Source organism: Asterias amurensis, chromosome 15 (assembly GCF_032118995.1).
Source record: "Asterias amurensis chromosome 15, ASM3211899v1".
Taxonomy (NCBI): domain Eukaryota; kingdom Metazoa; phylum Echinodermata; class Asteroidea; order Forcipulatida; family Asteriidae; genus Asterias; species Asterias amurensis.
Genome location: NC_092662.1, coordinates 18,022,824 through 18,047,047, shown reverse-complemented (window position 1 = coordinate 18,047,047; position 24,224 = coordinate 18,022,824). Strand labels below are relative to the sequence as shown.

Here is a 24,224-nt window from a genome sequence, read left to right as displayed (position 1 = left end):
TCCTAATGTATACGTATGTACATGTATGTACGTATGTATGTTTGTTTGTTTGTTTGTTTGTTTGTTTGTTTGTTTGTTTGTTTGTTTGTTTGTTTGTTTGTTTGTTTGTTTGTTTGTTTGTTTGTTTGTTTGTTTGTTTGTTTGTTTGTTTGTTTGTTTGTTTGTTTGTTTGTTTTTTGTTTGTTTTTTGTTTGAGTTTACCACATGTAGAAACAACAGGAGAATAGACGATGCGAACCTTGTAATTAACTTAGTGTTGGATTTCAGCGCTGAGGTGATTTTTGATTGAATATCGAACAGCTAGTACACGTAATGAAGATCAGTAGACTTTGATTGGTCATCAAGGCAATGGACCCGACGTTATTAGTAATTTTATAAGAATTAAGCTTAAAGGTCAGTGCACCATTTTTTTCTAAATTGTTATCTCAGCAACAAGTAATTTAGTAATTTCTCCAACAAGTGATTGTGATTACAAAGCGTCAAGCCCTCAGTGTTCCTCAGTGAAACACAGAGGTACGAGCGTCAAGCCCTCAGTGTTCCTCAGTGAAACACAGAGGTACGAGCGTCAAGCCCTCAGTGTTCCTCAGTGAAACACAGAGGTACGAGCGTAAAGCCCTCAGTGTTCCTCAGTGAAACACAGAGGTACGAGCGTCAAGCCCTCAGTGTTCCTCAGTGAAACACAGAGGTACGAGCGTAAAGCCCTCAGTGTTCCTCAGTGAAACACAGAGGTACGAGCTTAAAGCCCTCAGTGTTCCTCAGTGAAACACAGAGGTACGAGCTTAAAGCCCTCAGTGTTCCTCAGTGAAACACAGAGGTACGAACTTAAAGCCCTCAGTGTTCCTCAGTGAAACACAGAGGTACGAGCTTGTTGTACTTGTCACACTTTCATCTTTTTTCCGAGTAGTTTTCTCATTCGCTGATGTCGTAATGTCGTTTTTCTATTATACGTGATTCTTCTTCACCTGAACCTCCAACGTGCTTCGGGGACAAACGCCAATTAACATGCATTGAATTTTGTTCCTTTTTTTCATCGCCCGCAGTTGGAAATGACTTTCACTGATGTAAGAAATTGTTTTTACAACGTGGCATACATAAATGCCTAATACTATGCAAGCCTTGGGCTTTTTATTGTGGGATTTGTTTTCTTGGGGATCTTTGTTATATTTGGAGCCGTTTTTCTAAGGCTGTTTAAAAACAAGTGCAATCGCGGTAAAATAATATGTCTAACAATGTTGTATGTTACAGAATCGATAGGAATTAGGAAGCGAGGTGAAGCGACGCGTAGATGTTATAAGAAAATGGGTGTGTCCCTATTTATCTGGAACGTATAACGAAAAATACACAGAATTATTGTATCACCATTCCACACAAAAATTATTAATTAGCGTGTTTTGCCTTTGTCGTTCTTCTCTGTGGCTGAAAGGTATAATATTGTAGTTTGGATAGTCCTATACGCAACACTTTGTCAAAAGCGGTCTCATTGATTGTATCCCTAGGGAAATTGTGTGTGTAATTATCGGTAAACACGTTGAGCTCTCGTTTGAACGAAGAGCTTGCTATCACTAAGAAAACGCACGAAAACAATGTTGTATACGCCGTTTTCAGAGATTAGGTTTTAGCAATGCTGAAATAGTTAGTTGGCAGGGGATATTGTAATAACATTACGAAGGAAACTATGTTTGCGTGTGTAGGTATTTCTGCAAGAAATACCATATACCATTAACAAGCCCCTTTCTATATAGGGCCTATTCCCCGGGGAACTGCGGGGATTAACGGCTGTCCCTTTTCACACTAGGGTTGCTTCCCTCCTGGACCCGGCAAATGGGTATTTACCTCGGGGTAACTGTGGGTTTATTCCATGGGTACAAGATATACAGTGTGAACAGGGATGTACTTGTTTGCATGCACTCTGCGCGCATCATCATAATTAATACATTCAGTTTCAAATTCAGTGCCAAGCCAAGTATTATTTTCCACTATAAACAACTGCTTCAGAAAAACATGTTTTTGTTTCATAAAAAAATAAAGCATACCCGATCGCGGCATGCCGGCAATTTTTGATTATGTTCGGTAATCATAAATTATTTAATGAACCCAGAGCACCGCCTCGAGAGTCAACGTATAAACCCGTCTATAAACTCAAACAACAGACACATGTCCCCAAGGCGAGCGGGACTACAGGAAAACAATAACCAGGACAACCATATTATTGACTTCAATTCGTGTGTCGGAGTGAAGTCTACGTCAAAGTTATGGGATCCCACATAATTATGTCGTTGACCCGTTACGTAGACGCTAGGTTCTTTGATAAGATTTGATACCTGATTCGCTGATCAATACAAGCTTTCATACTTCGATTCTCTACGTCAGTGGTTTTTTATTTTTATTTCACAATGCACTCTTACCTGTTAAATTGAAAATACACACCGAGATTATGCATTAATAACTAGAGTATAAAGTTACGCGTGAATGCTAATGCCAATTTTGATCAATACACATGGCTAACGAAAGCCACATAATTGGAGCTTTGTATAATACTATGCCTTGTATCCGACCCGGCGGCTGTGGCTGCATCTACGACTGTTGCTTATGACGCGTTGTTGCAGCCGTAGCCGTAGGTCATACATTATGAATCCACAGCCCCCCCCCCCCCCTCCTCGCTCTCCCCTCTCTCATTTTGTTCGGCTTTCACTTGTTGGGTTTATATTTAAACTATAAAAATACTTCTCAGTAACATTTGATTTTAATTGTGGTGAACAATAATAATGCACCGGTTGCTCACAGTCTAGAATTCAGTTCTAAGGAACAATGCATCTTAAATCGATGTATCTCACAGTCTAGAGTTCAGTTCTAATGAACAATGCATCTTAAATCGATGTATGATTGAGAATATTTCGGGGAGAATAATATCAGTTTAGTACCGTTCCATTTATCAGTGGCATGTGCTACATAGAATATGAAACACTATCCGAGTTGTTGTCATTACACCACTATTATTGAAGAATTTGGCGTCATTCTAACTCGTTCCATTCAATCTTAACGTCGTCGTACGTAAACATGTAGACTCGACCAGCAGTCCATTTACAGCCTGTACATGTGTATCATAAACACTTCATTCCAGCCGGTAGCAAGCTTGTTTGACAAAATGTCCCCTTGCTTACGCACAGATTGACCTTCTCTTTCATTGGAATCAATGATGTAATAAGACCATCAACTGCAGTGACGTCATTAACAAAGAAATTCAAGTACAACTACAATCTCGCTCCAGTAACTTGTGATTTTCACCTGTAAAGTGTATCATTATGATGAGAGTGCGCTGAAATGATGGGTTCGAGGTGCTAAAAAATGTATGTTTTTCATGATTTATGCACGAAAAGTTTAATAATAATATTGAGACTTGGCTATTACATGCGGTCTTCAAACACTACAAAAAAACAGTTCATTTCATAAAAAATGCTTTTGAACGATGAAATGGGCATAATTTAGTATGCCAGCTTTGAATACGGATGTAGCACAAACTTTGGGCATGCGGCAGATCGCACGTACGTTGTGTTGGATTGCTTGATATGGCAAAGTGTCAACTAAATGGACACAACAAAATAAGTTTTGAGTGGACAAAACAACCTTGTTTTAGTATCTGCTGCAGTGGGTTTAGAGTCTCCCTTCCAAAGAAGTTTACAATAACACCGCTATAATAAAAAATATAATATATACAAATATTGGAAGAGATTCAATTTAATTCTGAGGGAAACAACAACCTTAACTGATCTATCCATCTCACTCTTGCCTATAATCAATTTAGCCGAACCTAAAACGTAGCCAATTCCAAGTCTGCAGCTGAGTTGTGTTCGACCAAGGTTAGACTATATCGCAGGTGGCTACAATCCTAAATTGGAAATTGTCTAAAAGCTTAATGTGTGAAAGAAGGCCAACAAGAGCGAGCACCAAGGCGTATCTACCTTGAAACAAACAAAAATATATGAAAACAAAATCCAATATTCCTTCGGCATATTGCCTATCTCTAGCATTTGCAAAATACATATTCATGCTGATTTAATTTGGGGGAAACTGCGGAGTGATTGTACAGCCCTATGTCGCCACCGGGCGTTTTGTGGTAACAGGATTCAGTGATGGGTGACATTTGCAAGTTTGCCTCTTATATCACGAAGGACTTGCTGTACTTATCTTTGGTGCGGTAGTCAGTCAAAGAACGGTGTGTCCAGGGGCGGATCCAGGATTTCCCAAACGGGGGGGGGGGGGGGGGGGGTGTCGTGAGATATACGTGGCGACTCTGTAAAGGGGATGACTTTGTAAGAGGTGACTTTATAAGGGGTGACTTTGTAAGGGGGTGACTTTGTCAGGGGCGAATCGGTAAGGGGGTGATTTTGTCAGGGGGTGATATTGTCAGGGGGTGACTTGTCAGGGAAGACTTTGTAAGGGGTGACTCAATAATGGGGTGACTTGTAAGGGGGTGACTTTGTAAGAGGTGACATTATAAGGGGCTGACTTTACAATGTCGTCCCCCTGGCAAAGTCGCCCCCTAGCAAAGTCGCATCCCAACGAAGTCGCCCCCAGACTGTCGCTCGCAATTTCTGATTGTTCATTCGTTTGTCTCAGTGGTTTCTACTTATTATAATAATGGCATACAAAACTTCTCTAATTGCAACATCCTTGTTCATCCACGAACTTTCTCCAAATAAAGACCAGACCGTCTGACATTTTACACATAATTGTATGCACAACTTTGTGATGTCGACTTTGTTACAAACCACTCAATGTTTACTTGGGTTTGAATTTATTTTTGGACCGCGTGTAGTATTTAGTAGTAGGTTTAGAAGCATGTATGACGTCACAATTTTGAGGCTTTAGTATCGCCAGATGACCTTGCATTAATTTTTTGTTGTATAACAATAAGAAAACATTTAAGGTGATTTAACTCAGGGGAGTTGAAGGAACTGGCATCGATCCCTCTTAAAAACTGTCCAGATTGTGGGGTGGGAAAATTAATGTCAGGTACATAGAACATATAGCTGTTCCATGGTTCTTTTTGTACATCTCAGCAAATGCAAACGTGTATTGATACAAGCAAGCATAAAGTCGGTTTCACGCTAAAGCTGATAGGAGGAATTAGGGTTAGCTCGTTAATATATATGTAGTAAAGACAGAGGTTGGCTACACAATCCTTCACACCAACCAAATTGGGCTCACGGTTTGCCCTTTTGGGATCTTTTACACAATGGACCCCACAAGGAAATTATAGGTTCAACCTGGACACAACGTAATAAATCTGAAGGTAGTTGAATACTATAAAACATTGCATGCGTGTCTGTCTTCAATAATATTATACTAACAAAATAAACCAATACACAATTTACAGTATTTTGCAAATTTTATTGAAAACACTTTTAGTTTATATTTCAGTGACAACACAGTCATTGATGTTGGAATAAACAAATTAAAATCTTCAAAAGTAAAAAAAACACTATCCAGTTGTTATTTCCCAATTGAAAGAATTCATAATTATGAATGTGGAAAATACAACTTCCTAATTCGCAAAAAATATACACATTAGCTTCATAATAATATACACACTATGTAAACATATTCATCTAAAGTGATTGACTTACCATGTATGGAAAAATAATCTATTAATTCTGAAATTTCCCGGTGGACAAAAATACATCTTATTATTATATCGTACATGTACTTGTAAATGTATTTAACGTTGTGTTTGATTTGGGGTGGTTGTGGTTTCCTTTTTGGGTGGTGCTTGTTTTATTGCTTGGTCTTTCTTTAACTGATTTCTTTTGGTTATCCGCAATCAGTCATGTGTGGAAACCTGCAAGGATACGTGTTGTGAATTGTTCACAGTTTGTTTCAGTTTTGCTATATTAATTGGTATGACCGTATCCTTCATTGGTACCGCACGCAGACTTCAGGGACAAATTTGGAGAAGTTGGTCCAGTGACAGCCTCCATAAATTTAATCATAAAAAAAATAAGAAGAAAAACGGAATTTGACTTGCATTCCATGCGAAAAAATACTTAAGACTTCCCAGTTTTAGAACTTGCTGTACAATAATATATTTTGAATTTCTATTGTTCTCATTTATGCTTTCAAATGGGAAAAAAAATATTCTAAATTCCATATCCAATATAAAACAGGGATAATCTTGCACACCAGTCTGACTTTGAACAAATAAAAACATCTTAATGACAAATGGAAAAAAATTCTCCTACTTTTGTGGACTATTTTCATTTTCCACATTAATAATTCAAAAATCAATAAATACAGGAAAATTAAGAAGAGCAAGAATGTTTCATTGCTTATAAAAACCAGTGCAATAAAAACAATTCCAAATCAGCCCTGGAGTTGCACAAAGGTCATGACCTCAATGGTCATGGCCTCCATTTGGTGCCCCTTCACAACTTTCCCATACAATTGAAAATTGTCCCTCATAAGTGGCACACTTTGCAAAACAAAAACAATGGCCTTGCCCTCTGAAAGATGACATTCTAAGCCTGCTAAATCAAGGCCCAATTTCCTGTTGATAATTTTGTGTATCATCCATGAGTTTTTCTACTTTGTGTATGTAGCGTGTGATTGCTTCCCGTCGATGGACTGAGAAACTCTGCAGAGTGGGACCTTTGAATGTATTTGCTCTTATTGCACTACGACCTCGCCCATTTACATTATGTCTGGTTCGGAAGAAGTGGACTTTGAGGGCTCCATCTGTTGCATAGCTGGATCCGCAAACATTGCAGAGGTAAGGGCGAGCATGCTGGTGTTTCCAGTGTCGGTTCATAAGTGTGTGTACAGCTGAGGTTCCTGTAAGACTAACGCAACAACCAGGGAATGGACAATGAACAAAGCCATTTTGGTCTCGTTGCCAGATAATGAGACCAGTCCAGAATCCCTTGAGGGTCTCGTCACTGACGTAGGCTCGATACTCAGAGAGGAGAACTTTGCCTTGAGTTGCTTCTCCATACGCAACCTTTATAAAGTTCAAAGGAAAAGAAAACGACAGTAATTTAGTTTAGATTGTTACAACTCTGCATTCATTCTGTCAACCAATGTGGCAAGATTAATTGCAAGTGCCTTGTGTAACTAAGATACTTCTTTTCCCCACATTGCTCAAATTGAAAGACACTAACCGAAGGTTACTCCTATAAGGTTGCATGCTACTAGCTGTTAAACAATAACAGCGATCTCATTTTAACACAAGAGATCGTTTGAACTCACCTGTGTCCAATTAGCAAGAGGTTTCTCATTGAGTAAGCTATCTGAATCAATGCATGGATCGTAGTCAACAAAGTCATACCAGCCACAATGGGACTTGGTTTTAGTGTCTTTTGGGAGCACAGTGCGGCACATGCAGCTCTTAGTATGATCAGAGGCTCCTCGGAGTGAATCCTGACTCCGGGTTCTCTTCAGCATCGATGATTTCGACCTGTTGGGCATTGTCGCAGGTGCTCTAAGTCAAGTTAAGAGTGTTTTATGAATATCTGCATGAGAATAAAAGGACATTGTTATTAAAACCAAGCTTTAAAAACAAATACTCTGTTTCACTTGTTGGTTATGGATGAGTTTTTTCATGTAACAAATGAGTTTACCCATTGGAGCAAATGAATTTACCCATTTGAAGCAAATGAGTTTACCCATATGAAGCTCGATATGGTGTATACCGTCTCAAGATTGTGAGCTTGAAATCTTAGAAATTTCTTGGTGGATTTTAATACGAGTTACTTTTGAAAAATAGTCTGTGAAATATGAAAACATTTGGGACAGATACTGATTTACTAGAATCTTGGCTCTTATGAACTTTAGGAGGATTGTTTTTTTCGCAACTAATCAACTGGCAGTGTGCGATTAATGGACACTTTGCTGTTTGCATACGTTTAGGCGAATTCACATGTGCTTATCAAACACAAATGTTGTGAAAGTTCTTGATGCGAAGCAGAGCTAACAATATTAAACATAACATGAAGAGGTAACTTGTTAAGTGTGACTGTGAGTTTGAACTAAAGCTATTTACCTACCTACCAACCTAATATGGCATAATCATGATGATAGATAGGCCTTATTAACAGTTAATATTTTAAACTTTTAGTTTTTTCCAGCATCCGCCTTTTCACTATAATTTAATGGATAATGGATATCACACTGGCACTGCCCACGCCAGTTGCCCAACCAAGCAAGTCGTACACTGTGTGGTGAAGCCACCAAGAACAGACAAACCAAGTTTTTGTGTGCAACTGCTTGTTGGTACCTCAACCAATGTGTGGGTATAATCCAGAGAGAAGGCTCTTTACACAATACCGGAAGACGATAATGATGAGTTAGCCTACGTACGGTAACTGATCGTCGTAACTTTAGTTTCAAAGTCTGAACCAAGAACAGGGAGACCGTTTTGCAATTCCATAGTAATAATTTTATGTTTCCCGAGCGAATAATAGATCTATGTTAAGCTTAAATTATCAAGTACAAATAACCTCTTTAGGATCATACCTGTTTCTGAAACGTTATGTTGTCTCGAAATCCTTGAGAAAACTTTGCAAACCCAAACGTACGCTGTGAAAACTAAACAAAGTGCACCCTCTTACAAAACCTTCCTGTACACAACCTCTTGATGGCGCACTTCATGTTTTCCGGTCATCGCCTCGAGAAAAAAAAATTACGATTGGGGAAAATCATGATACATATCTGTATTCGCCTTGAGACAGTAACAAATACATTTCAAATACTCCAAATATTTCCCTCTTGACAATCCTTGTCATTAAAATTGCTGACGAGATTGTAAAGAATACCAGAATGTGAACCATAACACCAACGGTAACAACTTTTTTACTATTAAGATTGAAGGGCGCCACCATGTGTGTCTTATTTGCGGTGACCATAGACATCACATTGCACACATACATGTACGCATGATGTCTTGTGTTAGTTGTAAAACTTAGTGTCAAAAGATTACTTTTAAAGATTCTTTAGTGTGATTGAATATGCGCAAGATGTGCAAAGTCTGTAGATGAGAAAATCTACATGGAGTTATTACTTGGGTTCCATTACTTCCATCAATTCAAGAACAGTAAGGTGGTAAGTAATTGTCACAAATAAATGTTGCATTTCTTTTAGTTGTTCTGGTTTTTGTACTCCAAAAAATTGAAGTTTGATCACTGTCGTGTCGGGCGTTGGGCGTCGTTTAGAAAAGGGCAGGAGGGGCGAGGGGGGAGGGGGGTAAGATATAAAAGGAGAAGTACAAGTAGTTAGTAGTAATACTATAGCTTTGTTTTTTTTGTAGCATAAATGAACATATAATTGGCTAGAAATAGAAGAATGCCTTATGTAACAACATTCCGTATTTTTGTCAAAGTTTGCAGCGATTTTATTTATTTTTAAATTCCTACGTACCACCCAGGCATGCCAGGGCCAGGCAGTGATTTGGAACAAGAAATGTAGTTTGTAGGCTATTTATTAATATTATTATTTTGTTTTGCTGTGTCGTACGTCATCAGCATGGAGTATCGTCTCTTCCTTCCTCCATGGTTGAGTGCTACCTCCATGTTTAAAAGGAGTGTTACTTCGTCCTCATCAATGCGCGATGTCATCTTGTTACCTTTTTTCATGTGTACTATTTTGGAGGAGGTTGATCATCTCACAATCACAAAGCTGGCTGTTTAAGGAATTATTTTTGGACCTTTTTGACAACTTTCAAAAATGGATCATAAGACTAAGAGTGGCCAATAAGGTTTATCGCGATTCAGAAACACAATGCATTGTGGGAAGGAATGGGGGGCAGTTTCTATGCAGTTTCTACGATTCGCGCACGCAACGCCTATACCTTTGTGTGGGTTCAACAGCGCCCTCTCTTGATATTTTGCTATTCGCGATAAACCTTATTTTGTCGTCTTTTTGGTATGTAACTATTTATAACTAATACGATGTGATTTTGTAACAAAGTGATTGGGACGCAAGCCACAACCCAATCCTATTTCTTGTGCACATTTTCAATGTCAACGATAAACCTGTTAAGCATTTTTCTATTGTCTTTCCAACAACAGGCTGAACAGAGTTGTTCAATAAAATGAGTAATTTGAGCAGTCCCACTGGGTCCAGCACCGACTTCTACAAGTTGATGGGCTTCATCAAAGAAACGCCTCCTCCAAGCAAGGCAGGCAATTCCCCTAGCACTAGCACAAGCAGTGAATCCAACAAACTTGTGGGTGTTGTTAAGGAAAAGCCCCATCTGCCTGAGGGATGGATCGTCAAACAATCTAACTCCTATCCTGATAGGGTGTACTATTTCAATGTCTTAACTGGCACCACTACTTGGAAGATGCCTGAATTGAGTTCAAGCGTAAGTAGATAAAGCTCACCCAGGCAGGCTAATACATGTACATGTACCGTGGGTATTAAAACCTAATTCAGTCAACTGTTTAGTGATCCTCACATTTGTGTGCTTACTGTATCATAATGGGCTTGCAATTTTGCATCACTAATCTAGGCCTACTAGCAGGAACTGTCTGCAAGCTAGCGACCTAATGCTTTGAAAAAATGTTAGCAATTATTATGAAATAGAAATTTTTTCAATCGCTGCTTGGTATGCAGAAATATATGAAAGTGGGTTCTGAATGATTTTTTTTCTTTTTGTTTTCTTGATAAATTTGAACTCGTTGACTCAGGCCTGTACATGCTTCGTTTTTGAAAGGGCAAGGGCACTAGCAAGGCATTTTCGCCTTGGTAAAGGGCACCCTATGAGGAAATTGAACATTTCTCCTACAGCTTTTCACGGGCACCAAAGCAATAACCAAGGGGCATGAAGGCAATCAGGCCTGTTGTTGACTGTAGGCTATTTCTTTTATTCACAGACTAAGGATTTAGTTTCCTTGATTACCAAGAAAGTATTCCCAACATTCTTGTTTTAAAAAGTTTTTAGAGTTGGTGGGACTGGAGAGTACGGAGACCCCAAATATTGTAAATTAGATCCTGAACATAAGATCTTAGTTTCACTCACCAATTTACTCACCAAGAACTAAAAAAAATGCTCTTCTATGATTGTATGCAGGATGACACATCCATCTCAACAGCTGAAATCAGTAACCCATCAAGACAAGCCACTCGCAAGGAATCAAAGTCGGCTTCTGTTGTCTCGCTAAACGCCTGCAGCAACAAACCTTTAGCCAAGACCAGACAACTGAGAATCAAGATTCCTAGTGATCAAGGAATCAGAACTGAAAACCGAATACCAAGTGTCAGGATGCGCATTGAGAAATACAGAACTGACCAGAGGCAGAGTCTGTATAAACTTGGACAGAAGGGGAGTGAAATATCCCAAGGAACCAAAGATGGCAAAGTAAATCCCCAGCAGTTTAAGGATTCCAGAAGTGAGCATGTCAATAAAAGAAGACATCTGCCGAATGAAACTGTAGCCAACCCTTGGCCGTCACCTCCGTGGGGTATACCAATAGGGACTGGCCGTCTACCAGGGACATACACTAGTACCTCAACTCCTGAGTCACTGAATCAGAGCTTAATTCCAAGCCAGGGTGGTCCCTCAGATTTAAGCTCAATATCATCAGGTTCAAAGATAGAAACTGCAATCTATTCTCATTCAAGTAAGGGAAAGAAAAAAAAGAAACAAACTAAATTGCAATTATCAGTAGACAATCAGCCTCCTATGCAATCTTCTGCAAATCTTTTGAATAGGCTACCAGAACAAGTCTTGACTCAGTCGCAAAACTGTCTTCGAACAGGGAAGACGCCTTCAGTGAGTAGTCTTTCATCATCTGACAAGGAAAGTCTGAATAACACCAAGGTGCAACAACTCTCAGTGCCTGATCTCCCAAGAGAGTTGAAGAGAGATAGAAAGTTTGTTACCAAGTCACATCAAGGGGTGGAATATTGGCTGGATCCAAGCCCCCCGATCCCAACCCATGACTCCCAGGCAACCTCCTCTCTCCAGAGTCTTCCACAAAAGAAGAGGAAGAAGAAATCTCAGAAAGGTAGTTTGATGTTTGTCTCTTGTTATTTCCTCATTTATAGATCAGATATGAACTGCTGTAAATTGGATCATACTGTTACTTAAATGGTTAAGGTCTCAACTTTAGAGAAGTGTGTGTTTAACAAAATTGAATGTATGTTTTATTTTTACAATACTGTAAAGGTGGCAGTAGAAGTTTATTTGATATAGAAGTCATTAATTGCATTTATTGTCATTGATTGTATTATAGCTGTGTAAAGACCAGTGTTGGTATCGACATTATATATGTCAGTGTTATTATTATGAATGTATTATTATGAATGTATTATTACAGAGCCAACCACAACCCCACCACTGACACCAAATCAAGAGGATGATTCTCTGTCTCTGATGGAAATTGACTTCCCAAACCAGCAAGATGAGATGATCAACACAGAAACCAAAGCAAACTGCAAAGCAAAGGTAGTAAGAAATTAGAATATTATAAACCCAAACATTAAGCTTTTGTCAAATGTCGTGGTGGCATAAGTTGAAGAACCATTTAGCCCTCCTACTATCTATCCATTCAATCTCATCCTATTTGGTTTTGAATGTTATGTGGTAGATGGATCGACAAAGTACACGAGGCCAAGACCAGGGCAACAGAGGTTATGCCCTCCATGTCCTGTAATTTCAGGTGTGCTTGGGGGAAGGGTCTTTAATATGCAGACGTGGCACTTTTCCTGTTATACCCAGATTTTTTTCCGAGTGAGTGCGATCAAAAGCATGCAATTTTTAATTCTCAAGTTCGAGGCGTACATGTAGCAGCAAGCATCCTACTGACGTTGATTGAGTCCTTACTTGTGGAGCACATTCAACAGATTTGTTCAATGAACTGGGACAAACTTATACATAAACTGCAGTTTGCGCTCTGCAGAATTGGCAGTTGAATCTGCTGATCGAGCAAAAGAAGTGCACAATCTGCAGATTTGCACTTTGTCAGTATGGCAGCTCCTTGCGGATGATTTGGAAAAACTGGCGCAATCTGCAAATTGTGCAAATCTGTACAATGCGCTCAACTTACACAAGTATCAAATTGGGTGATATCATTTATTTTATGTTGTTTTCCTTACAGCCGAGTGTCCATGTGGTTATAGACACAAACATCTGGATGGGTGATATGCATTTTGCTAGGACACTCTTTGACAAGTCTATCAGTGGTAAGACCAAAACAATTATTGTCTTAGTTTCCTATTTGCAATAGCAGTAATAAATCCTAATTCACATTATCCTAAAGAGGGGCCAGACTTATTATAGGGTTCTAAAATACAAGACGGTTGCAATGTGATTTCTATACAGTACCATAACCATAGCCCCAGCACGGAAAAATCTCTGAAATATCTTTCAGATAATTTATAAGCCCCCAGAATTCGAGCTGCTTCAGAAAATGCTTGATTTTCATACATAGTCAAATAACTTTGCTATTTTTACTTTACTCCAAATTGCTGAAGCTTATTTTATGCCAGTGTAAAAGCCTCTCAAAATATAAAATATATTTGCTGAAGGCAATAAAATATAATCATAAGCCATGGCTTTTATGGTCCAAAACTGGTTTTAAATGATATAAACTATGTCTGCGTGTAATATGATATCATGTATTAGATGAATACAGAGTCAATCCTCCTACTGTCTGACCATTCAATGGCATCGAACATGTTGCTATATAAACTAGCCTGAAAGAGGGTAGGCAAACATACCAGCAGCCAGATATTGTCAAGTTACATAAATGTTTTTATATTGACTTCTAGGATTGGGGAGTGTTGTATTTGTCGTCCCCTGGGTTGTCATGCAAGAACTGGACAGACTCAAGGTATGTCAATTGTATTAAAGGTCATGGGTTTAAATCCAACCTTAAATGTGATTTTTGTTTTTTTGCTGATGGTACAGATTCAATTCCAACCAGAGTCTCATGTGCCCATGTACAGTTCATCATCATTATTGTACATGTATATCATCTTCATTTCAGAATGAGACTAGCGGCCGAACTGGAAGTAAAGCAATAAGTTTTCTGCACAAGTGTTTCACAAGTGGCCATCCAAGGGTCATAGGTGAACCTATGAGAAAGGTAGGTTTACCCACCAACAGCCGACATGTCTAGAATGAGCATCATCCAAAGCTCACATCCCTTCCTACAAATGGAAGGTCCTAAAACTTGGAACTTTCCTGTTCTTTTTGGAATGTTCCATTGGGGAATCTTATTGCCAAAGGATTTGCATTTTGGTTTTTTTCGTCTGTTTTTCCTTGAAAGAAGGCCATGTAGTAAAACCTGTTAAAACAAGAGATCGCACTTGGTATGAAAGGAAGGCAATGACGGTTAGTACTTGATTTTATATTGAGATGCTCCCTGAATTGGAAACCACTTCTGATGTTCCTTTGTTCTTTCTAATGTCAGGTGACTGAAGAGGCTGAGTTTGAGATTACATGCAATGATGATTGGATACTACAATGCTGTCTTAAGTATCAGAAAAAAGGTAAGTAAGTCTGAGCATGGTTTCCAAGGGTTATGTTGTCTATAGTCCTATCATGAGTATTGGATGTCTCTTTGAGACCTTCTTGATGATAGAGAAGGGTTACATTATTCAGGGACTAGCTGGTCAACTCCACTTTATTCCATGTTTACTGAGGAAATTTTCAACAAAGGTTCAAAGTTGAAACCTTTCCAGCCAATAAAGCTCTAATTAAACATCAATATCCATCAATGCTCTCTTTCTTATGTGAATATGTTTTTTACAATTTTCATTCTAGTTGGTCATGATCTGGTTGTGTTGCTAAGCAATGATAAACATCTATGCAGTAAAGCTATCATCAGCCACATCAAGGCCTTCAGTGCAGAGGTAAGTCTACAACTTACTGACTATTTCAAATTTAGGGATCTGATTATTTGTTTAACCTTCCAGTTCAGGTTTGGGTTCCAGGTTTGGGTTCCAGGTTTGGGTTCCAGGTTTGGGTTCCAGGTTTGGGTTCCAGGTTTGGGTTCCAGGTTTGGGTTCCAGGTTTGGGTTTCTAGAAAAGACTTTCTAAAAAGTGGACCTGTTCCTCTTCTTCCATTTACATGTTAACCCTTTTACTGTCTGACAATTTAATACTTGTACATAATACAATGCCTGATTCTAACCTGCAATATAATATCATGAGGTGAATGCATACAGTACAAAGTCAACGCTCCTACAGTCTGAACCATTTAAAATAAACCACTGAGATATCACTTGCACACTCAGACATGCAATTCTTTCGTAATTCCGCGTTTTTGGGGGGGGGGGGTGTACGTGAAAAAAAAAAAACATGTTAAAAAAAAAAAGTTTTAAACATTAAAAAAAATATATATATGAATATGCCTGGCAATAACAGTACAACTACATACATGTAAAATAAGCCTAGTACATGCTAACAATGCATCTAACTAAGAGCATAATAAACCTCAACATTTTCTAGGGTACCATTGTGGGTATCATGTCCCTTGGCGTTTCGACTGCCTCGCTCCGCACTTCACTGTGCCTTTGAAAATTTTCCTTTTTTTTTTTCAACGGGCAGTTGCATGCCTGGACACTGCCGTTCTCTGTATTTTGAACTACCTGTTTTTAGCTGCAATCCTGTATCTTCTTCTCCCTCTGTGTAGACTCTGCTTCCAGCTTTAGAGTCATTAGCGACAGTACTTCAGCATCGGCACCCATTCCTGACCCAATCTCCACCACTCGATCAGACTTATGACGGAAACCTCCTATCTGCTAGGGAAACTCAATCTCCGCTGTATCAAGGCCATGAAGGAAACCTCCTATTGGCTGGGGAGACTCAATCTCCACTACTTGCTCAAAGTAATGGGGGAAGTTTTCTATTGGAGCACAACTCTCCTAGAGTGCAGTCTCCCGTTGAGTCACCAATATCAGATGAAGCAGAGAAAGAACTGGTAAGTTCTTACTAAATTCCCATTATATTGTAGCCGTTAGTCGTGTTAAATCAGGGTTTTTATCCTCGCCTGTCAGAACCTGGTTCACATCTTGCCGGTGAACTATTAGATTGGGTTTTCAAGGGTCTTTCTCAGAAGCCTTGCTGTTCCCAACAGCGCTGCCATCTGTAACAGATCTACCCTTGTATTTGTCCCTATTTCATTAGTATTATTATATTTTTTTTTGTCTTTGATACAGTGTAATAAGTTAACCTGTGATTTGAAAGAGGTTCTTCAAAGTGGACTATCTGAGGTACTTCAGACAGAGATGAAATCAGCATATCAAGACCTCTGGTGAGTGTCCAAAGAAATGTTAAAAAAATCAACCCTCAAAATTTAGTTTTCATAATCAAGTGTAAAAGTGTACGACAGAAAACACAATAAGGTTGTAAGAAACTTGTTCTTGTATAACTTGAAGATATTATTTATGTAACCAGTTGACATTGATGTCATGTTAGCATGCCAGTTTTTCTCAACATGGCTAGAAAAGTGGCTTGTATATTTCACCCTTACTTATACCACTATGGATTGGGCAATCAGCATTTACACAGTACAAAGTCAACCTTCCTACTATCTGACCATTCAATATTATGCAAGTGTGGTTTGGAATGATGGGCACAGCAGCTTCCAACCTTATTACGCATGGTTTAATGCATCAACACAATGCACACATGTATTCAGCGAGTTCAGTGCACAGTCATGACACCTTAAACATCCCATGCAGTTGGTTTTTTTTCCAAAGACTGGAAATATTACCAATCTTTCCTTCTGTTTCAGGCTGGAGATTGTCCTAAAGAAACCACCCTGGACATTCAACGATGTAATGCAGTGTTTTGACAAGTGAGTCATCAAGTATTAATAGGATATTTGTTAGCATTTCACTTTAAATGTTTGTCTATTGTCCCTTTTTTTCGTTTGTACAACCTATCAGTTCGGTTGGTTATCAGTTTGCAATGATTGTTTTTTGGTAAATAAAAACCAGTAAAAAATGTTGTTATTCATAGTGAGTAGGTTGTCAAGAGATGAGTGCCGTACCCACTAAACTAAACTAAACTGGCTCCGACAATTAATGGAAGCCTATAGTATCAATAGTGTATATTGATTTTGCAAAAGCTCAAGATGCTTTCAGAAATATCAGTTTTCAAAACAAATACCTTTGAACAGTCCAATGAGTGACTCCATGGATTTGCTCTCAAACATATGCTCCATATGCCAGCTGTGGAGCCAGAAGTAGCGACAAGTTTGTGTATTCACCCCTTGAAGGGATGTATTACGCGAAAACTTGACCAGGTTTACCATTTTGGGAGTCAACTGAAGGCGTGTAAAGGCTATGTTGTCTAAAATGTGCACTTCACTGTAAACACGAGGCACTGGCTTTCAAAATGGCGCAATTAAGATTATTGCCATGATGTCTTGAGGTCAATTGGATTAGTACAGGCAGCATGTGTGACTGGACCACTTGCCAACACAATATTACATAAATGTGATTTGCATGTCTGCCATAATTACACATACATGCACTATGTGCTGTCAATATGGTTAACAATAAATGAGCTGTATCTTGTTTTGCAGACACTGGATGGCTGTCTTTGGGATGTTCCTTAACAGAGAAGACAAGAGGCGCTTCCAGCAGCTGTATGAAATGACTGAAAGTATGTTCACTTCTTTGGGTCAAGTGGGTTGGCTGAATTGTGTGGGTTAATAATTTTGCTCTAAAAGAGTATCAAATAAAATGGTATCTACACCATTTTAACGTGAGACTTAACAAAAACAATTCCCCACATTCGTGACCTCACAAAACTTAAAACGTGGGGCCCCTAAATATAAGCATGCCCAGGTTATGCCCAGGTACTCCCAGGTTATGCCCAGCTACTCCCAGGTTATGCCCAGCTACTCCCAGGTTATGCCCAGCTAGGTTATGCCCAGGTACTCCCAGGTTATGCCCAGCTAGGTTATGCCCAGTTACTCCCAGGTTATACCCAGCTACTCCCAGGTTATGCCCAGCTACTCCCAGGTTATACCCAGCTAGGTTATGCCCAGCTAGGTTATGCCCAGCTACTCCCAGGTTATGCCCAGCTACTCCCAGGTTATGCCCAGCTAGGTTATGCCCAGCTACTCCCAGGTTATGCCCAGCTAGGTTATGCCCAGCTACTCCCAGGTTATGCCCAGCTACTCCCAGGTTATGCCCAGCTAGGTTATGCCCAGGTACTCCCAAGTTATGCCCAGCTACTCCCAGGTTATGCCCAGCTAGGTTATGCCCAGCTACTCCCAGGTTATGCCCAGCTACTCCCAGGTTATGCCCAGCTAGGTTATGCCCAGCTACTCCCAGGTTATGCCCAGCTACTCCCAGGTTATGCCCAGGTACTCCCAGGTTATGCCCAGCTACTCCCAGGTTATGCCCAGGTACTCCCAGGTTATGCCCAGGTACTCCCAGGTTATGCCCAGCTACTCCCAGGTTATGCCCAGCTAGGTTATGCCCAGGTACTCCCAGGTTATGCCCAGCTAGGTTATGCCCAGCTACTCCCAGGTTATGCCCAGGTACATGTACTCCCAGGTTATGCCCAGCTACTCCCAGGTTATGCCCAGCTACTCCCAGGTTATGCCCAGCTACTCCCAGGTTATGCCCAGCTAGGTTATGCCCAGCTACTCCCAAGTTATGCGCAGCTACTCCCAGGTTATGCCCAGGTACTCCCAGGTTATGCCCAGCTACTCCCAGGTTATGCCCAGGTACTCCCAGGTTATGCCCAGCTAGGTTATGCCCAGGTACTCCCAGGTTATGCCTAGGTCACTGAAAGTTTGTTATTTCTTGTGACCATTAGATCATCACATGGGATTGCAGAGAATAAAGCAGCTGATTAATAGCAGTATTTTCTTTTTTCGAAGACTTCAACAGCGTTGTAGGTGAGTCTTAAAGTCATCCCTTTTTTCATATGTGTTTACTTCTATTGTTTAGAGCTTTTAGGGCAGTTGAGTATCCCATTCATTTTCATGCATTTTTTACATATGTAAAATTGACTTGAGCAGTATTCAAACATGCATCTTCAAAGTTTACATGTCAGCACTCTGCCTACTGAGCTATCTAGCCCTAATATTTGTGCTCTCTCTGTTTTGTCAATATCTTACCCAGTCATTTTCCCTCGGGTTTACTACTTGATACTTGACAAGTTATTGACAAATTTGATATAACATTTCTGTCATGTTGTTGGCTTGATTGTTTGTATTTCTCAGTTTGTGATACTGTTCATAGATTTTAGTAATTGAATGTTTGTACCTTTAGTTACAACAACAAGGTTCTGCAGTCCATCATACGGCTTGGCGAGCTTAAGAAACAGAGCCAACTTCCACTTGAAACAAAAGACGCAGTCAATGAGGAAGTAGTCTTTGAAGTATTCCAGACTGTTTGGATAAAAATCCGCCAGCTTAGGTAAGTGTGTCAACCTCGACCCTTAGTAGCAAATTGATACCTTAAATTGCAGTGGGGGAGGGAGGAGGGTGTGTCACACCATGACTTGTTGTGGGTCCAGTTACCTTAAATTGCAGTTGGTGGGGGGGGGGGGCTTGTGGTGGGCTGGCCACCTTAAGTTGACTCGGAGTAAATGGGTTCCTGGAATGATGTCCGATATCATTGGGGTTGTTAGTGTTGTGGTGGTGTTGCCAAGGGGAAAATGGGTACTATGAGGGTTGTAACCGGATCGTTAAGATCCAGAAATGATTGGGATTAAGTTGCATGTGATTAACGGCACATTTATGTTGAAACTGACTCACACAAAAAATTCTTGTTATTAAGTTATATTGACACCTTTGGGAAACCCCTATTTCTGCCAACAGTGCATTAATCTTTGAGGGTCTTGGTGTCCCCCATGATCTGGAGACAGACAGGACAGTTGGGGTTCCAACACCAGAAGAATGTCTCAATTGCCTGCAGCTTCTATGCCAAATGCTGGATCAGATCACCAAGAGTCTACAAAGGTAACTGGTTTATATGTGTGTCTCGGTTCAGCATTACCACTAGCTGAGTTGAAATAATGATTGGCTCAGAGCTAGGTTTATAATGCTTGTGTGTGCAGCTTCAAAGGGGTACAAAGAAACCATTTTGTTTTACAGGAAGATGTCATCTTGTCATAAAGGTCACGATGGTGTATGACCTGTAAGTGCACAAAAAATAGAATGGAATATATTGCTTAAATTTGTCAAGTCTGTGGTAGGGTATAAGTTTCAATGCCTGCGGTGCTTATCTAACATTGTCCTCTGTAAAAGTGTTAAAACTTTGGACTTGATTTTTTAACAGGATTTTGCAGATACCTGATTCTTGTGTATTAATACAGTCAACACCCTTCAAGCATCTATGTACAGTACTTCACAGCTTCCTACATGAATTCATCTCGGTAAGAATCATTTCATTTGAATTCAGGGCACATTTTCACAGCTCTAACTTGACCCTAAGAACAAACTTACTCTAATAAATCTATTCACTGCTTATAAACACCAGATAATGATCATAAATGTAGCCTCCTTATTTACAAAAAAGCACCATTGTGGACCCCTCATAGATGTGCACCCATGCACAGAAGTGAAAATTGATCTTTATCAAGGAAGGAATTATATGTAGGCCTTCGATCCCTGACACTTTGGATTCCAAATATAAATCATACTGAAGGAAGTTTCCAATTGAAAACACCCACCCCCCCCCCCATGTAAGCGCACTAAATATTTTTTTAATGGCCCCTATATTAAAGATTGAATTAAATTTTCTGAAATTTACAGCAGGACAAAGACAAGTTTTCAGGTCTGACCAATTCTTCGCTTCAGAGGTTTGTATTGGTCTCCAAGAATAAGCAAGTCCTGCAAAACGGCATCGTGCAATTCACTGAGACTCTGACCAAGCTTGTTGAGTGCAAGAGTGCCTTTTCATGACCCCCTGAAGAGCCAAAGAACTTCAGTGACTGACGTAAGTTTAATGGAAGTCAAGATCTAAAGCAAATGATGGTTGTGGGATCAACAGATTCATTGGTGTCTGGTTGGTGTCCCAATCTATGGGTTTACCAGTTGAGTGATATGATTGGTTGAGTTAGTGCTCTACACTTTGCATTGCACTACACCCAGAGCGTGATACCAGCTTGACGGTTAAAAGGGTCCTAAAGGTAATTTGCATTGATGTTTTATAGCGTATGACCCCTTTCATAGCCATGGCTTGGTTTTCAGCTCAAGCTCAGGCTGGACTTTAGACTGTGTCTAGGCTAAGTTAAAGGATTGAGCTCTGGCCTGTCCCATGTCTATAGTTGAAGGATTAAGCTCTGGCCCATCCCATGTCTATAGTTGAAGGATTAAGCTCTGGCCCGACCCATGTCTATAGTTGAAGGATTAAGCTCTGGCCCTGACTAGTTGCCTGAAAAAAATCATATGAAGCAAACACAACCAAAACTGAGACTGTGCCAAAACACACTTGGACATTGCACATAAGACCTTGTGTTTCAGTCTTACAAGAAGCATACTCTTATCTGCTCTCCTCCATCCTCCCCTCAAAACCTGTTTTCCTTTGTTTATTCATGACTTATATTTATTTGTGTACATTTTGTTAAACATTGAAGTACTTTAACAGGATGATAAAGAACTAGGTGAGTGTAAGCACCTTATACATGTATTATACATATGAAGATATTTATTTTTGAAATGTTACATCACAACTCGTATATTATTTTTGAGAAATAATCCTGAATCTTTCAAATTAGCAATTATTATTACTAACTCTTACATTGTTTTCATTAATCAGATATACGTCCCACAACTTATGTTATGATATGTTTACACAGGGCTCAAATTAAATGTCCCACAACTTATGTTATGATATGTTTACACAGGGCTCAAATTAACAATGAACCGCAGGCTTGAGGCCAGTGATTTTAGCAAAGGACCTTTAAACTCATGAACTGACAAGCCTGGTGGTCTTTTGTTTTTTTAATTGAATAATGATTGGCTACCTCATTGTTTTTGAAATGGAATTGACTATGAATCAGATAATATGGTTCAATTCTCTTGAGTAACAAAGAGTGCTTTATACCACAAGGCAAATGAGATAGATCTTGTCTTAGCGCTTGTTCAACTCGGTTTGATTTTGGTCTTGTAAAATAAACTCTGGTCAAGTAAAACCTTTGAGCTACAAGCCTTGCAGTCATATGGATTTGCCCCAAATTTGAGCCCTGATATATTATATATAAACACACTGTATGTGTACTTTTGGGGTTAGTTAAGACTGGGAAGCGACCTGTTCAAGCAGCACATAGAAAATAATTTAGGGAAAATAGATCTTTGCAACTGCTGAGAGCTTTTTTAGAATGTTTAATTTATACATTCACTCAAAAGAGATTTTAGAATTAAAAATGGAAGCACCCAGAAAATCAAGAGGCTAAAACAATGAAGGTAACGACAGTTGCCTAAAAAGTAAAGATATTGATTTTATATAGTCGCCAAAACAGTTTTTAAATGAATGAGCCATTTTAAAGAGGAATAGTTGGACCATCGATTTTAAAGTACCGTGATTGTTGAAAACGATCAGTTTATCAAAATCTTGCTTTGATTAGAAAGTTGAGTTTGGAATGATCGTTGACACAATCTTGACTCTATAAAAAATACTTCATTTGTTTTCCAGTCTTTGTTAAATAACGACCATGAAACAAAGTAAACTGAATCACATTCTAATTACAACTCCTGTTTCGTGGAGAGATTCATTGTTTTGCGGTCTCCAATTGCGATTAGCAATTACACCAGAAATATGGATGTAGGTAGACACTAGGTGTTCCAGATGTATAAAGAGTTGAATAAACATCAGGTGTTAACACATAAACTTTCCACAGTCAGTGGAACGCCAAACTCCCTGTCATATTGGCTGAATACCACAAGATGTGGCCAAACATAATATCATCTCAAGTTTCAACTTCCGAGGTCAACATGGGGTCATGTCAGTAATACTATTGCTGTGTTTTTCAAAACTATATATGACTAAGATGTGAATGTGAGACAATAGATGCAGATGTGAAAATTGTAAATTAACTGTTCATGACTGGTATGAATTTTTAAAAATATTACACTATAAATTAACATAATTTGACAACTGATGACCTCATCATAACGTCACAAAAACAAGTTTCAATCAATCATTCCCCAGTCACGAAAAAAGAAGTGAAGAACAAGGTTTTCAAGTTTTGCCTGAACACATAATTGATCACACAAACAAGTCTGCACAAACACACAAATTGTAAAACGAATTGTATAAACAGTGTGTAAGTGTTTACTCTGTCGAGAAAATAATATGACACAGTTTCATTCCCAAAGCCTGTGGGAGCTAAGAACAAAATGTTACTACTTTTATTGAACTGAAATTATTTAAACACATTGTGGGTTATGTCAACTTTTAGCACAATAAGTAATCACTTGTAATTATTCCTGATAAATACAATATTGTATTTGTAAAATGCCAAGTTTTAGCTGGCCTTTTGCTAGCGACCACATTGTTTAAAGCTTGATAGAATTATTACCGAAATCTGAATTGTTTCATAATTTTGTTAACTTTATGGGTATAAACCAAGAAATACCAAAGAATTTTTCTGAACAATTTGGTTGAAGACGTGATACCTTTGTTGTCTGTTGCGGTGTATGTCTTTTTGGCCTATTATAAACAAACGTTGATACTAGTTTTGGAATAGGCCCTATACTTTCGTAGAAAACTGGGGATTTGTTTCTGGAGGTTTCAGTGGTGCTATGGGACAAGTGGGCAACAACGTTCACATTGTAATATTTGCAAATCTTTGCAGATTATTCATAGGTTCAAACCATGTCCATGGATATGTTGCGTATCTGATTTTGAACTGAGTTTTTGTGACCAATGTCTTATAGACCGTTTTCAAATGTCTTTAACTTTCATTTGGGTTCACATTATATACGGAAGGGTAGGATGCCTGAATTGAACCAGGTTTTGTTTTTGTTTGTTGTCAATATGCGTATGAAATTGTTTGTCTCGACGTAGAATATGTTTGTTAATGAGCGCTGTAAATTATCACAGTGTACAGTACATGTACATGCCAGTAGACAGCAGTGCTGAATTCATTCACGCTTGCGTATCGAACGATCTTTTGACCAATCAGAGAGTGTTACGTCTAACTAGAACAGGTGTTTCGTTCAACATTTGCATAATATTGATGAGTTGTGTATTCGATAAGGTTGAGGTTTGCCGGAACAGAACTGCCACGATTCACGATAATGCACCAACCA

General features: G+C 39.2%; 2 protein-coding genes and 1 long non-coding RNA gene across 3 annotated transcripts in view; 2 read left to right on the top strand and 1 right to left on the bottom strand.

Moving 5' to 3' along the window:
- LOC139948097 (uncharacterized) overlaps positions 1–6,722 on the top strand; it is a 53,565-nt gene extending 46,843 nt beyond the window's left edge. The window contains exon 5 of the long non-coding RNA XR_011787408.1: positions 6,597–6,722. This is a non-coding gene — a long non-coding RNA (uncharacterized lncRNA). The remainder of the gene's footprint in view (positions 1–6,596) is intronic.
- On the bottom strand, positions 5,438–8,621 carry LOC139948096 (uncharacterized). The gene is made up of 3 exons (XM_071946127.1): positions 8,509–8,621; positions 7,243–7,505; positions 5,438–6,994 (listed from the first exon to the last, which is right to left on the bottom strand). The coding sequence occupies exons 2-3, from the start codon at positions 7,459–7,461 to the stop codon at positions 6,530–6,532; spliced, it is 684 nt and encodes a 227-aa protein (XP_071802228.1). The 5' UTR covers positions 7,462–7,505; positions 8,509–8,621; the 3' UTR covers positions 5,438–6,529.
- Positions 8,622–8,920: 299 nt separating this feature from the next.
- LOC139948095 (uncharacterized) lies at positions 8,921–23,662 on the top strand. The gene is made up of 18 exons (XM_071946126.1): positions 8,921–9,093; positions 10,059–10,354; positions 11,063–11,999; positions 12,312–12,439; positions 13,092–13,176; positions 13,765–13,826; positions 13,983–14,081; positions 14,409–14,487; positions 14,762–14,850; positions 15,633–15,920; positions 16,159–16,253; positions 16,737–16,799; positions 17,532–17,611; positions 18,779–18,860; positions 19,237–19,383; positions 19,788–19,928; positions 20,248–20,344; positions 20,724–23,662. Exons 2-18 carry the CDS (start codon positions 10,082–10,084, stop codon positions 20,871–20,873), a joined length of 2,895 nt encoding a protein of 964 aa, XP_071802227.1. The 5' UTR covers positions 8,921–9,093; positions 10,059–10,081; the 3' UTR covers positions 20,874–23,662.
- Positions 23,663–24,224: the final 562 nt, after the last annotated feature.